This window comes from Paramacrobiotus metropolitanus, unplaced genomic scaffold, assembly GCF_019649055.1.
Source record: "Paramacrobiotus metropolitanus isolate TYO unplaced genomic scaffold, Prichtersi_v1.0 Parri_scaffold0000016, whole genome shotgun sequence".
Lineage (NCBI taxonomy): Eukaryota > Metazoa > Tardigrada > Eutardigrada > Parachela > Macrobiotidae > Paramacrobiotus > Paramacrobiotus metropolitanus.
The window spans coordinates 294876-310728 of record NW_026570236.1 but is presented as its reverse complement, the minus strand read 5'-3'; the positions used below and the strand labels follow the sequence as shown (position 1 = coordinate 310728).

At 41.4% G+C, this 15853-nt stretch overlaps 5 protein-coding genes across 5 annotated transcripts; 3 read left to right on the top strand and 2 right to left on the bottom strand.

The window, feature by feature from the left end:
* Positions 1-40: 40 nt before the first annotated feature.
* On the top strand, positions 41-5295 carry LOC129585259 (F-box/WD repeat-containing protein 4-like). Its single transcript, XM_055477880.1, has 7 exons — positions 41-485; positions 771-1109; positions 1460-1611; positions 1906-2097; positions 2350-2480; positions 4413-4559; positions 4910-5295. The coding sequence occupies exons 1-7, from the start codon at positions 256-258 to the stop codon at positions 5036-5038; spliced, it is 1320 nt and encodes a 439-aa protein (XP_055333855.1). The 5' UTR covers positions 41-255; the 3' UTR covers positions 5039-5295.
* On the bottom strand, positions 2609-3869 carry LOC129585260 (tectonin-2-like). Its single transcript, XM_055477881.1, has 2 exons — positions 3412-3869; positions 2609-3072 (listed from the first exon to the last, which is right to left on the bottom strand). The coding sequence occupies exons 1-2, from the start codon at positions 3788-3790 to the stop codon at positions 2708-2710; spliced, it is 744 nt and encodes a 247-aa protein (XP_055333856.1). The 5' UTR covers positions 3791-3869; the 3' UTR covers positions 2609-2707.
* A 539-nt stretch (positions 5296-5834) lies between the features above and the next one.
* Positions 5835-7543, top strand: LOC129585261 (uncharacterized). Its single transcript, XM_055477882.1, has 2 exons — positions 5835-6043; positions 6861-7543. Exons 1-2 carry the CDS (start codon positions 5933-5935, stop codon positions 7083-7085), a joined length of 336 nt encoding a protein of 111 aa, XP_055333857.1. The 5' UTR covers positions 5835-5932; the 3' UTR covers positions 7086-7543.
* Positions 7544-8066: 523 nt separating this feature from the next.
* On the bottom strand, positions 8067-9787 carry LOC129585330 (uncharacterized). The gene is made up of 2 exons (XM_055477972.1): positions 9548-9787; positions 8067-8849 (listed from the first exon to the last, which is right to left on the bottom strand). The coding sequence occupies exons 1-2, from the start codon at positions 9689-9691 to the stop codon at positions 8511-8513; spliced, it is 483 nt and encodes a 160-aa protein (XP_055333947.1). The 5' UTR covers positions 9692-9787; the 3' UTR covers positions 8067-8510.
* Positions 9788-10886: 1099 nt separating this feature from the next.
* On the top strand, positions 10887-14020 carry LOC129585306 (uncharacterized). Its single transcript, XM_055477942.1, has 5 exons — positions 10887-11155; positions 11264-11482; positions 11798-12117; positions 12560-13023; positions 13341-14020. The coding sequence occupies exons 1-5, from the start codon at positions 11019-11021 to the stop codon at positions 13761-13763; spliced, it is 1563 nt and encodes a 520-aa protein (XP_055333917.1). The 5' UTR covers positions 10887-11018; the 3' UTR covers positions 13764-14020.
* The last annotated feature ends 1833 nt before the right edge of the window (positions 14021-15853 follow it).

The following is a 15853-nucleotide window of genomic DNA, read 5'->3' as shown; positions in this document are numbered from 1 at the left end:
CACTTTACTTGCGCAACTGATACCCGATCTGGCTGTCCATCAAAACTACTAAGCTACTTCGTTTGTTTTCGTTTTACTTTTGTGATTTGTCACTTAATTTATTATCAATTTTATGTATTTTATGCTTGTTTTGTAGTTACTATACAAATATTCTAATCCATGTAAACTTTCAGCTATGGTTTCAGGTTGAAAAATCCTTGCGTTTTGTAAACACTGTAAATTACTTTGAGAAGCAGAGAGCCATCGATTCCGTCCATGTCGACATCCAGAAGCATTCAGCAGGACGCACTCGGCTTGCTGGAGTTGCCTTTGGAAATCGTATTGAAGATTTTCAACTTTTGTGATCTTCCATCGCTAGGGCGTCTATCGCAAGCGTGCCACGAACTGCGATCCCTCTGTGCGGATGAAATACTATGGCGCAAGATAATCCGCAGCACATTTCTGCCCGTTCAAGGTCCCAGTATGGGCTCAGGAAACACGGAACGGTATGTAGAATTTGCCAGCAAATCTCATGCATCGTGCGTGCTAGACAAATCTGTTGACTTCCATAAACGCATTCATTTGTCTTTAGATTCATTCAATTAAGTAATTCAGTGGTAAAAAGGTAATTAATTTGGTGGTAAAAAAGCTAATGTACACACTGGGTTTACGTGATAAGGTGTGACTCGTGTGACTCCCTGTGTGTCTTACAGTCTGGCTACCTGATCACTGTAAAATTACTGTTTGCGCCATGTGTGGCGTTGATTAATTAATTGCGTTTACTTTTGCAGCATTTGCATGGTGTGGAAGTCATTGCCAGCCAAAACGCAGTGCCAATTGATTTATGGCTTTAAAGAGCGGAAAATGAAGAAAAGTCGAACGACCTACTTATACCAGTTGGCTGCTGGCATTAATCACAAGAGCCCACTTTGCATGCATCGCGTGCTGCTGGATGATCGGGGCATTTGGACGTGCAGTCTAGAGAAGATAATGCAGCTCCCGTGGCAGTTTGTCGATGCTTCTCTGACGACCGATGCGGCGCGCTTCACGAGCTACCTGGAATGCTCTGATCCCGCACGACACATTGGGGATTTCACGGTATCCGCACGATACTTGGTGGCGGGGCATTGGTAACTTTTCTCTTGATTTTCACCAAAATTCAGGAACCAATATTTTTTCAAAATTAAGCACACGCAACCAGTTGTCATTTATACAAGAAGTTTCTAAGATTTTTTGTTTGACAATGACAAATTTGATGCCCTAATTTTTGTTGTTCGTAATGCACCATCATACATCTCTGGTGCAACCGTGCAAGAGAAACGTAATGATTAATTAATTTGAAGTTACATGTTTTGAATTTAAAATTTTTCGTATTGCTTAATTCCGTTACAGTTATCACTTGATGTTTACATCACTTCAGCAGTTTTCCAGAGCTGTTACTTCAGAAGTTAAATTTAGTAAGGAGATTTTTTCTTTCTAGGAATGGCTCTATTACTGTCGTGGAAGCTGAATCGACTTTCCAAAGCAGATACGAATGCCGTCCACACTTATCGGATGTCCATTCCGTTGCAGTTCGGGATAGTTTATTGTTTAGTGGATCTCGTGATCATACGGTCTCCTTCTTCGATTTAGGTACTCTTACGCCAAATTAGGGACAGTTCTGAGTTCGGTAGTACTGTCACTATCACTTGTCGCTATAACTATTTGTTACACCGTTAAAACATCTCTTATTTATGGTGCTATTTTATTCGTAGTGGTAGTACACGTTTAATTATTATGCAGTTTTGACTTATGATTATAAGGAAGTTGCGAGACAGATAATTTTCTCTCTCTGAACATTAATACATGCAATTTTCGGATTATGAAGTGCATGCGACGTTTTTGCCACGCTGCTAGCATACCGAATTGAAACACTCTTATTTTTAGATAAGAAATCCCCCCTATTGCTGGCAAATTTGGATGATCGGATTTGGTGTGTGGCACCGCATCGTAGGGCTCCCCTAGTGGCCATCGGAACATCCGGTACAACCCGTAGTCCGCTCTTACGATTGAGTACTCGCGCAAGAGATCCTTTTCTTATGGAACAGTGCAATTTACGAATTTTCGATTTCCAGTCAGGTAAGCGTTTATATCTTCGTACTGGAACTACTGGTGCGCTACGTCCCTGCATGTTGACGCTCCAGTTTAATAGTAAAACATGATAATTATACGTACTTTTTATCGGTACATTTCTAAGTTTCGGCAAGCTTTGGTTTGCAGTGCATGGCTCTGAATCAGATTTCTATGCAGTGTCATTGAAGTTTTTAAGGTTCTGCCCTTTTGAAAAATTAGACTCAGCGCACCAACTTTCACTTGATGTTTTGTGTGCAGAGGCCGTCCTGCGCAATCTAAATCGTGGATTTCGACATGGTTTTGGAATACTCACTGCCATGTTTACTGATGATAATACACTGATTTGTGGTGGACACGACGGACTCTTGCGGATTTGGGATCTAAGAGAGGTAGATTACTTAATTTGGATTTGTTCTTCTTTTTCTTATAGCTGTAAGTGATGGTATGCCGGTTTCGCTGAATGTGATTTGAACTTATTAAATTGAATGCTGCTCCTCTTTTGCGTATGTACAAAACGGTGATTTTGATAATTTATTTCCGTTCGTATGAGCAGTTCTTCTGCTAATTTTGTTGAGTTAGACTGTGGTAAAACTCATTTCCCCAGTCATTTTTAAATTCAGTTTCGGTAAATCTCGTTATCGACTGCTCCTTTCTTTCGGATGCAAAAAATGTTGTTGCTGGTAATGGAGGCCTGCACGCATTTGGCGTCTTCCTTCTTCCAGTTGCTGCCGGTCCAGGTGAACATGTCATGATCTTTGTTGCTGACGATGACGCGATGGGTGTTGTACACATCTACGTTGACAGCTTTTCCCTCCACCACGTCCCAGTCATTGCGCGCCCAGTCCCAATGGAAAATGCTTTGCTCACGGTTGATTACCCAGATTGCACCGTCGATTCCGATAGCGGCGTACACGGCTTTCCCTGGGAGTTTACGCCATTTCTCCTCAATGAAGTGGTAGATGTCCTCGTTATTGTCCACGCCTGTGAATGACAGTAATTTATCGCATTAACCTTAAGAGCATGAAAATGCATTAAAAGATAGAAATATTATTTAAGAACGAACGGAAATAGTTACGTAATATCTTTTACCGGCATTGAAAATACTCGTATAACGAGCATTTACATTTATTTACGGTTTCCACTAAAATTTTAGTGATTTGCGTTATTAGTTTTCTTTAACTTCTGCTTTATACAAATCATTAGTGTTAGTTCCAATTTTTTACCATGATTTCGGGACACAGTACTACTCAAAAACTTATTGGATAATTCTATTTATTCTGGTGATAATGCGTAAGAGGACAAACCATTCCCGCGCCTTACCGATGGCTTCATAGTAGCTGCGCCCAGCAATTTGTCGCAGTTTCGGTGCATCCTCCACCGTCGTCCACAGACCGCCTCGTCCGCGTTGCACCTTCCAGCTGTTGCCCAGTACAATCCAAGCTGACTCGTCAAAGCTGGCTCCCACGTGGTGTACGTTGTCTTTCTCCAGTGCCCATCCGCCGTTGGTGAAGTCCCGTCGCAGCAGCTCTTTGTGCTTATTAATAATCCACACCGGTATGATCTCGCCACGGGCGGAAATCTGTGTGCCCGTCCCGCGGATCTGCGACCATTTGGTTGGGTTGGGTTCCGGATCCGCCGGTTTACGGGCAGCGTGGGCCGAAGCGGCCAGTACAACGACGAGCAGGACGAATAAATGCATTTTTAGGGTAAATGTTTCGGCACAACGGAGCAACTATGTCTGGCACTTGCGAAGCCAGGAGAACCGCTTTTATTGGCAAGGCACCTGAAAACTGCGAGTGATTTTTATCAGCTTAGCTGTACCGGAAATGATTATATAGAGATAGTTTATAGATAATGATGGCCTTGACATACTGTTGATTTTTGTAATGATTTAATCGCATTTCGGCAGAAAATTACGGACACATACAATTACCGGTATTTCGGTTGCCGCTTGTGATCAACTGATAAATTAAAATCGCGGTTTTCGGAATTCGTAGATTTGGTTTAGGGAAGACTTTCAGTGGGCGTATGCTACGAAATTGTTACTTGAGGGTAAGCAGGAATATTTATGAGATAACAAAACTAATATTTACATTAAAATCAAATACGTACGTGGTTTGAAATAAATTATCAGGCTTTTAGGAAAATTTAGGAACTGGGTAACGTAATTAACTTTGAACTGAAAATTTTGCAATCAGCTTAGATTCATCCGAGGTTCCTGTTCGTGGTTTATTTGCTGCAACCAGATTGGGGACATTTCGGCTTGTTTATGTTTGAGCTCGTCATGACGGCATTACCATCGCGATTATTTGCTTTTGCAGTATCGTTGTGTGGATGAACTGGATTCTGACCTGGACTCGGCTGTGTATTGCTTTTGCACCGATGGCGCTTACACCATTGCCACCGGTCACGCTAATTATAACGCCGTTTGTTTGTGGGACCGTCGATACGCCCGCTATCCTATTCAGGCAAGTAGTCACGGAAGTTTATTTAGGGAAAGATTCGAAAAGGCATGAAAGAACGAAAAACGTAAATAGACGAACTCTTATTTTCTGTGGATGGCTTAGTGCGCATTGGAAGTTGTTTATTGTGATCTGTTAAATCAAACGATTTATACTCAAATTATTGCTAAAGACATAAAGCGTAGTATTGAACTACTGTAAATAGCAAAAAATGTTAGCGATTTCATGAGCGCAAATGCGCAGTAATAATAACTGAAAGATTAAATAAGGACATGCATTTGAGAACGGTTCGTTTCTAATATTATTACATAAATTAGCAGTAAAAGTAGCATTCACAATATGTTTTTTTTATTTAGACTCATTCCATTGTGCAAAAACATGGAGAAACTAAAGCAAACTGCTCGGTATATGGATTGTGCTTTACACCCTTCGAAATGTACATTGGACTGCAGGACGGAGTATACAGGATGGAATTTTGCTCATAATTAACGTCAGGGAATGTTTTCTTGCCTTTTGTTTCTGGCTTTCCTGATTTGCCGCACGAGCTTTGATTTCGTAAAACTGTGGTCTTTTTGCGCTTGGTTCTTTCACCTGCTCTGTGATATTTTTGCAGCAGTGATGCTTTGATTTGCGTTGGATACTTGTAAACGTTTTTGTAATGCTGCCCAGACGGGATTTAACGGTGCAAACACTTGGTTTTAATTATTATTAAAATTAAGAAAGCAATTAAATAAGTAACTGAGCTAGGACATTATTTGGTAACTGCAGTAAAAAAAATCGAAATCGAAAAATGTGTGGGGCAACGTTAAACCGCCTGCGAAGTAATTCACTTCTGTGATATATTCTTTCGTGGATACAGTAGAGTCTGGTAGACCAAACAATTTCAAAAAAATGCACATTTAATTGATTCCTGAAATTCCGGAAAACAGTGGTAGTGCAGCAGTGCAAAAACAAATGGCGTTATTACGCTGCGAGAAATACAATTAAATTGTAAATTATGCAATTTTAGCCCTGGCTGATCCTATAATATTTGGCGACGAACATCCCTAAACTAAATGCGTTAGTTCTGCGTAGAGTGGGGATTAATACACCGTGAGGACAAAAAGAAGTGCGTTCACCATTGCCGGTTTTTTGTCCGCATCCCGTGCTGTGTTGAAGGGTAGAAGGTGTAGCAATGAATGCCACCGGAAATGATCAGGGAATTGGTGACGTTTAACGGGTATTATGGCCTCATGATCGCACAGGATAAATAGCCTTGATAAATGGCCAGTTATCCAACCAAGTTTGCTAGTTGCTCCCCTATAAACACTGCGATCACGAACATTGTGTGGAACATCTTCACTAATTTGCGCCATTTCGCGGGTCACCTGGGTGCTATAATGTTTCCCGCTCTGCGTCTGATGGTCAAGGTTGTAGTGTGTGTACTGCTGATTACGGATGTCCTTGTTGCCGGTATGGCCGTCCTCCCCATCAGCTTGGATACGTCCGAGGCAAGTCATGTACATGTTTTATTTGATTTTGAATAGACATTTGTTACTAATTTCTAAACTTAGCTGATTTTCAAGCGTGACCTTTCTGCGCTTTCAGTGATACCAAACATTAGGTACTGAGTAAAGTTGCTAAGAATCCGAACATTAAATATTTTGCCGGTATCAGGATTATATCAAGTTTGCAAGCACATGTATAACCTCCGATTGTTCTCCAGAATTAAATATCGGACCGGTCTAAGCTTTACATATTTTTCGAATTTTTGATATTTGATTTGCAGTGACTTTGCAAGTCCCGAGAAAACCAATGAATTTACGTGCGCTCAAGCATTTTATTTGCCATTACAGCTCAGATGTCTTCGAATATATTCGCAATTTGTTAATAACGTACCATGTTCGATTAACACAATAAAATTAAATTAAAGGTCAGTTCCTTTGGTGCTGAAGCTAGCACTTCTGCTGCCTGCATAGTGCTGCCTGTATGTTTATGCACACTGTACTGCAATGCTAATCTGATATTAATAAAATCGGAAATCTGGGGGTATGAAGAGCTAAATATAGTCGCAAAACGGTCAGTGCACGAACTTCGTCTAGATACTCGTACTTACATCAGCTGGTCAAGTTCTTTCAATCGGCAGTTAATTACGATTTAATCGGAAAAATATTTACTAAACGTAATTACGTACGTACATAAGGAACTCCTACGAGTAACTGCTATTTTGGAACTACATAACCTTAATGTGGATGCGAAACCTTAGTTCTCAACAAACTTTAACGTGGATGCGAAACCTTAGTTCTCAACAAACTTTTTTTTGTGCAGCCTGAACCATCGATCAAGCCTTACACGCGATTCCTGATGGCCAAGCGGCCTTTTTGCAATCGGTTCGGTGGATGCGGCGGGGCCGGGCGTTTTGGCAACAGTAAACGATGGGCGAGCGAGGAAGCACCAATGATGGACAAGGATGTAGCCGCTTTTTTACCGTCGGATGACCTGTACCCCAAAGACGTAAATCGCTTACGCCAGTTGGCCATTTTACGGCAGTAACCAGCCACCAGATCGCTGTATAATATGAACATGACCTTTCCAATCCGGACCTTACCGTACACGTGGAGCTGTCAGCCGGCCAAAGTTCTGCAACCTGAACAGCAACCAATAAACAAATCGTCCGATTTATAATGTGATTGCATGTGTAATTAATTATAATGTCGCTTTCGCCATAACCTATAGTTTGTTGCTGCATGTTGTCATTTAACATGAAAACGCACTGGATATTCTTTATCCAGTTGATCTTGTATCTTTTAGTATATTTGAACTGTGTATTACATCGAACTTATCTATTCAAATGCTGTCATGATATTTTATCTAGTAAGTAAATACCTTTTTTTCTTCCGGTTGTTTTACAAAATTTGTTATATACATAATCAGCTAAACAAATTTTAATCTGTGCGCATGAAGGTGTATGTACGCCAACGCAGGCTGCTCGTATACAATGAGGCAAATAAACTCTGGTTCACTGTGTGACCTGTAGGGGAAAGCAGACACACAAAATTTTCCTTCCATAACATAGATTGAAACAGCACAGACAGTGAATTTTCATTAAAATGGCCATAATAATTTTACATAACGGGCTGGTGCAGAATTCGAACAAAGAAAGGCTACATTGACTTAAAAGGTTCAAAATATAACTCTGAGTCATATACTTATTTACTTCGGGAACTGATATACAGATACATATATCCAAATCTAATTATGGGTTAATAATTAATGTATTCTGATATTGAGAGTTCGACGTTGATGCTGCGAGTAAGAGTAAAGAATTTTTACAGTTCAGCTATTCCTGTATTATGGCTATTACAAATCTCGAGCTGTTATTGGTACAACATTGGTAGTTGCAAATTATCAAACAGCACAACAGCGAAGTAATCTACAGATACAAATTAGCAATTTCCAGAACAATTTATTTCGCGGCAACGCGGTTAGCAGTGTCTGTAAAGCATGCAGGTATAATAATTGCGAGGAGAAGCAATTTTGAGTTTTACTGGTCTCTTGCATGATTAACGGGAACGCCAGTGTAGTAGCTTGTATTGTGCGATATAATAATCACATGCAACAGATGCTGGCTGCAGGTTTTCATTTAATAGCGATCTCATTATGCACCGTAAACCAATATGCGTGCAACAAATCAAAGCTGCTGCTAACACATATTACGCAAACGTCCACCCATATATTCCCAAATTGTTATCATGCATGTGTTCTTAACAAATAACTGTTCAAATAATTCGTGCTCATTCATGTTGATGAGCGGAAAGTGTACGTCAGCAGGATTTATTGATCATATGCAAATCAAAAACTACGGAAAAACGCTTAATGCCGACTACTACGTGACACCATTGGTACGCTGTACACTCTTTACATCGGTATGCTTTCCCAGTTTAAAAATAGAGTTTCCGCCTCATTGACCTTTTATATTTAGGGACGAAATAGGTCCCGAAGACGTGCTCGATAGGCATTCTTGAGGAAACTGCCCTCCGCGGCGGCGATTACGGTTAGTGCGTCATCCAGCTCCTTTTCACTGGGCATATTGGCCGCATTATTTGTCGAACGGACAAAGGTACCTTCTGCGGATGACGCACCACTACCACCACCACCACCGGCAGCGCTAGGGGCAAACAGCCAGCGTTTACGGGAACCCAGTTGGTATGCGGCTGAACAGCCGCCATAGATGTTGCAGAAAGGACGCTTAACGAAGGGCTGACGATGTACTTCCGGTTGGGCAGGAGTACCGCCGTTATCCGATGGCGAGTTGGCCTATCAAAAACCCATTAGTCAACTTGTAAAATTTGTTACCGTTTGCAGCTATTCTTTTAAACGTCACTTTGATCACTAAAAAAATTCGTCTGCTGTGACCGAACAAAGTTTCCAAATCTTTTCATTGCACACGCTATTTTGTATCCTGTACTTCTAGTATAGTACATGTATTTACGGTACTGCACGCTTACGGACGAATCCTGTTGCCGTTGTTGATATGTTTTTGATATCTTTGCCGTAAAACATGCCACATCTAATTTGCAAATACGTAACTATAATAAGTATGCAAATACGTAAGTCATTTTTTTTATTAGGAAAGGTCATCGATGCGGCGCTGCCTACTAGCTGTACCGGCGCACATTAAATGCGATGAACTTGTAATGTAAAGAAAAACGATTAAATATCAATTCAAAAACAACATCATGATCTAACAGCAACTTCAGTAAGAAATTTTTTATATGGCGAAAACTTTTTAACTTTGTATTGTAACAGACGAACAGGGTTACCCATACGATAGTCGACAATGCGGTAAATGCACACTCATGCACGTCATTCTGGTAATAGGTATACATAGACTTAAAGGCGAGTGTCACCACTGTTTACGTCCCACTGAAAATAATTAACCTATTCATTTTTTTCGTAAAAACATCCGATGAAGGATTTTTCCGAACACCACAACGGCTGCGGAAACCGCTTACCTCATTCCGCTCAGACAAAGACGTCGGTTCAGCGGCATTTCCGGTGTGCACCAGCAGTAATAGAACTGGAAACAATAGCAACACCACACGAGACCCACACCCCCGGTGGGAAGCAATAGCCCGGGCCACTTCCCTCCGATCCATATTGGCTGGCGAAATGGTCAAATTAACACCCGGGTATAAGGCCACCTTAATCCAGCACACAACAGCTTCCACAAAACATATACAAGCGTTGACACTTTGGAGATGTCCTTATATACGGTACATGCACACGAATGTCCTGCTTGGCGATGCAGGCACACATCCACACTTCGCAACAATGGCATATCCATGAAAATAGAATGCATGTCAATTTGCATCGTTTCCTGCGTAGCGTGACATGACATATGAATTTTGTCACGAAAGAAGGATACGGATTAAAGTAAGCAGGATGATGACACGACTGGGAAATCAACACTAGCCGAAGGTCGGACGCGCGACTCCAGCGGGCAAAATTATGGAAACACGTTTCTGTTTGCACTGCATATTAAAATAACTTGTGACTAATTACGTAGACAAAGCAGAAAGAAAGGGGACCGCCCTGGAAACAGAAGAACAAAAATCCTTTCATACGTGTATCGGGAACAACCCGGCATAATTATGATTAACAACCACGGCAGTAATGCGCAAAACATAATTAGTATACCGCGCGGCGTGAGTTTAGTTGCAGACAATAGACGCAAGTTTAAAGCTATACAAATATTTACGTTATATGTACATAAAGATAGAGTATACTATATTTATATTATATATAGATATGTAGTACTATGTACAGACAGCACAGTTTAATATTACGATAAACAAAGTACCTATGTGACTGCAATATTTTTTTTCCAATACAGTAATAATTATACGTTTAAACTTGATGACCTGGTGTTATAGTTACAGCTAAGTAAATAAATCTGCCGGTAAACTTGGAGTGTATGAGAGATTTATCGTTAATTACAGTACATACAGTACTTACCAGTGTTACCACATCTGCGGCTGTCGCAGTTTTTTTATTGTTCAGACTTGATATTATGTGTAGAAGAACAATTACGTCTTATAACTGTTTGAAAGCTTTTTAACTTTAGCTTTTAAAAACGTACATTGCACAGTGCAGAAGTCCAAGCGTGGTCACTTGACCGCGCTGACGAGTGCGTAGCACTGCGTCCTGTAGGCTGAAGTAAGTACAGTCGGTACTTACGTACGTACAGTACCTATTGTTATTTTGTGCCTGCATGACGTATTAAAGCAAACGCGCCACAGCACTGGCCTGGCCGTCTGGGCGCAGGATTTCCCCTTTATTTTTGGACGTTCACAAGATATTTGACAAGAAATATTTTTTTAAATTTACTACCGTTTCCATATTATTTCCAGTTTTTTTGGTTCCTCTTTAGTCTTTCTGGTCTTTTCTCATCTTTTGGATTCTGATTCGTAACCATTCTAACTGATGGATCATTTGAACGAGCACATCACATTGTTTGTTCTGAAGAACCTGGAAAAATTGACGGAAGAAGAGCGGGAGACAATTCGGACTGTGGCGGAGCGGGATGAAACACTGCGTCGTGAGCATGACGAGCGCCTCGGGTAACCATCAGCGACAGTCATCCGTCTAGCAACTGAGCATTCTATGGTCGCTAGAGTTTTTACTCGACCCAAAACAGAACGGTAGATTGGTTCATGTTGATATTGCAGCACCTTGAAGAATGAAATCCAGACACTGCAGCGCGCGCGGGATGCTCGCGTAGACTTCTCATTGGCCAAGGATTCCTGTGTGCTGTGCATGACGGTCTTTGGGCGTCTGCTCAGTACGGGCGCCAACTGTCCATCGTGCCATCGGCGCGTCTGCAAGGCGTGCCGCAATCAATCTGTTCACGGGAAGAAATGGATGTGTACGCTGTGTGATAAAGAATGGTATGGGCTGCTTAGATTTTCCCGGTAATACAGCACTCGCGAATACAAGATCCAAAATTTCAAGATATTACGATATCAATGTATACTTGTTTGAAGCGACGAATCTTTGTTCTGGATTGATCAATTTTTTTGCATTGACAAAATACTGAAATTTTAAAACTGAAATTACAATTTAATTAAATAACAATAGTTTTCTGGCGAATAAATTTTTCCTCCTGCTTATTTTTCTAAATGTATTGTGAATTTGTTTTGCGTTCCAGCTTTGAAAAAAATTGAACGTTTCCGATTCGCACCACATATGATTTAAATTTCTAGGGAACTCCGCAACGCTGTTGGGGAGTCCATGCCCTGGAAGGACAATATCCCGCGCATATCCACAACCGCCTTTGTGCTGCGTTCGCTCTTGGGGCTGAAGCGGAGTTTGCAGCTGAGTTTGAAGCAGCGGGCCATTGACGACGGACGGAAATTACCAAGCACGCCGGGTAATATGGATAACCATATTCCTCATTTCCACGGCAGGGCCAGGAATTCCGAAGAACGCTTCATCGCCGCTCACATTCCGTCCATGAATATTATCTGCAGTCCGAAATTCCGGCAGAGTCTTCACGGACCGCTTCGTCCACTTCCCGCAGCTAGTAAGCGGTTTTTTAGACATTTTCTGTCATTTTCCGCGATGCCGAATGGAAATGGTTGTGTAACTAGTAACTTGCATGTACAGATGTACAAATAAGCGTTTGTCGCTGATCAGTTATCTTAACAATGCTTTTAACGTTGATAAAGAAATTTGATTCGTTAAGGTGATTTCTGGTCAACCTCCCTGACAAAATTACGTGGATTTCATTTGTGAAAATACCGGCGTAGCAGATACTGAATAGAGTTGGTAGTATTCAATTTATTGTTAGCATATTTAATTTTAAAGCGGTATTGTAGTATTTTTCTTGCCGCGGCTTTGCAACAAATGACGAGTTTATATTTTATAAAACTATTAAACTTTTGGATTTTCGATTATTTATTAGCGCTTCTTACATAGATTTAGGATCTGAATTTCATGGGTTCAGCTAATCTGGATTTTTTCAGAGCCAAAATCAGCTGACAAACTTCACCGACCGACGTTAGCCGACAAGATCACAAAGTCTCTGCATGAAGCAGCCACTTTGATGCACATTCATAGTGAGGCCATCTTTTCGCACACGCCCCCGAAATCCCTGCACACACCCCGCCGCACTCATTCCAGTCCCGAAGTTGCTGCTGTTGATGCGCGCGACGCCGGCCGAGACCCGTTAGTGCGGGGGAAATTGCAGACCCCACCGACGGACGGCAATGAGGAAAGCCTTGCTGCTGGAAAGGGTTTTCTGCTTTCATCGGGGAATGCTGCGCCGCTCAATCAGAATGTGGGGCTGGTGGCCTCTACGCCGCGATTTATCTGCGGAAGCGATCCGGAAATGAGTAAGCAACTGGGAGCTCCGAAACTGGATGGTATTTCGATATCGACTGTCGGCAGTGGTAGTGCCATGGAAGAGCAACAGGTTCACATTGCGCGGGTAAGGTTTTAAATTGTTTTTTTTGCGACGCACATTACCAAGTGTTTTGAAATAATATATAAAGATGAATTACGGTGTTCCTACTGTGACCATACCCAAATTTTTGCGAAAACTTAAAGGCAAAAAATGTTCTAACAACTAAATATAACCAGAGTCGTTTATAATTGCTTATGTTTAATTAATGCTTTAATTCTCCGTTTATTATTGACTTATACCTTTTTTTTGCGTAAATATTAGCATGATGTTGTATTGTCAGCTTTTTGCTTTTTTTCAAAACTATTGGCGATTTATTTTCTGATTTTTTACGGTTTTGATAGGAAACATTTGGTGATATTAAACTGCAAGTGACGTTTGAAGAACGGATCAAATCATTGACCGTGACGGTTCTGGCATGCCGCAATCTGTTATCCCTCAGCAAAACCAAGCCGAAATTCCCTAATCCTTACGTTAAACTGTACCTGTACGAACCACACTGTGAGCGGCTGAAGCGCAAAACGGAAACAGTGAAGAAATCGCGCAACCCCACCTTTGCGGAGACTGTATCTTTTCCGGCAGTCGACATTAACACGGCTCATGGCTGGCTGCATGTGGCGGTGTGCAGTAAACACGGATTCTTTCGCCGGACCAAAGTTCTCGGAGAGACTACATTGCTTATCACACCGGAACTGCTGCAGCGCCGTCGCGCGATGTGGTATCCGCTGAATTGTAGCTACGTAAAGTGCTCGGGTTTGACGGAATAAACAAGTTTGAGTCATTCTCTGGTTTTCGAATTTTGAACTGGAAGGTTGGGGAATGTTTTTAATTTTCTGTGGAGGTAATTTTATTTGTTTTATCCAACTGTTCGGCCACGGATACCTGTGTCGCTTTTTGCGGTTTTTATGGGATATGGAATTTTTGCGTTTATAAATTTGACCGCAGTTTTTTGTAATATTTTACGGTGGTTGCAAGTGCAGCTTCTGTGTTTTTTCAAAGAGATCAGTGCACGCAACGAATAAAGCTATTAATAGCAAAAGTGTGCGGACAATGAAATAGCTCGTATTCTAAACAGGAATGTTTGCGAAACATTCAGGTACTCTAACAACTGTAAGGCAGAAGTGACGGTACCGGTAGAACAACGTTGTACTTCGTATACTTTTACCTTTTGGTTCTGCTCACATCCAGTTTCGATATAAATATCTTTATTTCGCAAAATGTGTGCAAACCGTGGATGCAAAATAATAAAATTCAGCCCTGGAAACGTTTTGTGCGGCACTTATTCTCGTATTATTCCGAAAACATGAGGCGTTGGCTTCATTATAAACTTCGACGTCACTACGATTACTGGGTAATATAAAATTTAATACGGAACAAAACTGCAGAAACCAGCGTATTATGGCCACTTTTAAAATGTACTGTAATTATCCATAAAAGTTAGGCGACAAACAGTACTTACGTACATGCATAATGTCAGCACGTGAACAAAGGGCCATAACTGCTTGTTTGCTTGCAGTATATTTTATTGAAGTGAGGCGGCATTCTGGAAAATTTCCACCTTTTATCGCGCCAAAATGAACAACATGTACTTACGTAATCGCATGTATGTGCTATGCAAATTAAAACAAACAAAACTTGATTATTTAAAAAGCCAGGCCGTTTCGTGGTATTACATATCCAAATCACTGGTTTTGCGTTGTCAGTAAACTGGAATGTGTATCTATAATAAGTACACGCTAGTATTGTTTCTGTTATAAAGTATCAACTGCATGTCCATCATGGCACACCGACAACTGACCAGCATCGGAATGTCACGCACCACGGAAAGATTCACCTTTCTGGCATATGTTTTGTTAGTTGTTAGTCTGTGGTTGCAGTCGGTAAATGCAGGTCGAGGTGTTGTACCCCCCGGCACGGCCACCATAATTAACCCCACCGTGGCCCGCGGCACCGCTCCCACCTTGCCCCCGCCCGGCGCACCGACACCGGCACGCACCACGACAACACCCGCCCCGTCGACGACAACAAGAACCACCACCCCGACAACGACGACGAAACCGACCCCTACGACGCCACTACCAACCCTGCCACCAATTGCTCCCTGGAATATTCCCGGTACAAATATCTGCGCCAATGTAATCATCGTGCCCGGCACCAGTATGGCACTCGGGTCCACTGATCTGATGCTCGATATTTGCAAAAACCAGTGCACAATTTATCTCGGAGCATTACCCATTCCGCCTAGCCTGTGCCCATCCAGACCTTGCTGCGTTTGTACTTCTTTCGCTTCTTGCTAGTAAAGTAGCGTTTGGTGACCTTTATAGCTTTGTGACCTTGTCAGGCCTTTTTTCTTTTTCGTTTATCTCACTTTGTAGCTTTATCAGCGCTTCCCGTGTAATAGTTAATGTGCGCTCTTTTTGTTGCACATTTCACTGTTTTTACGACACTTTGGTGCCTGTTTTTCGTACTTCGCCTCTCATACAGCTTGCAACAATCTCTTGTCAATTGTCATGTCTTTGTAGCTTTATGCAGCTGCCGATACGTTTGTGCGGTACAACTAAGAATTTGTGAACATATTAATAAAGGTAAAATGAAAAGTTAGCAAAAATTGTTGTCAGAGGTACATAATACAGATACCTAAAATTTTATATATCTGTGGACTTACAATAAGGTTCGAATACAGTATTACTGTGAATCGGAGTTCACAAACAACTTTTGAAAAATTTCTTTCTGGTTATAGATTAATAGCATAGGAACAGTGAGGTGATAATATGAATTAACTTACTGAACTGTGAAACACTATTAATATCCGGCCGAATTGCGACAAACAAGCAAATTAATGATTACCAGGAATAGA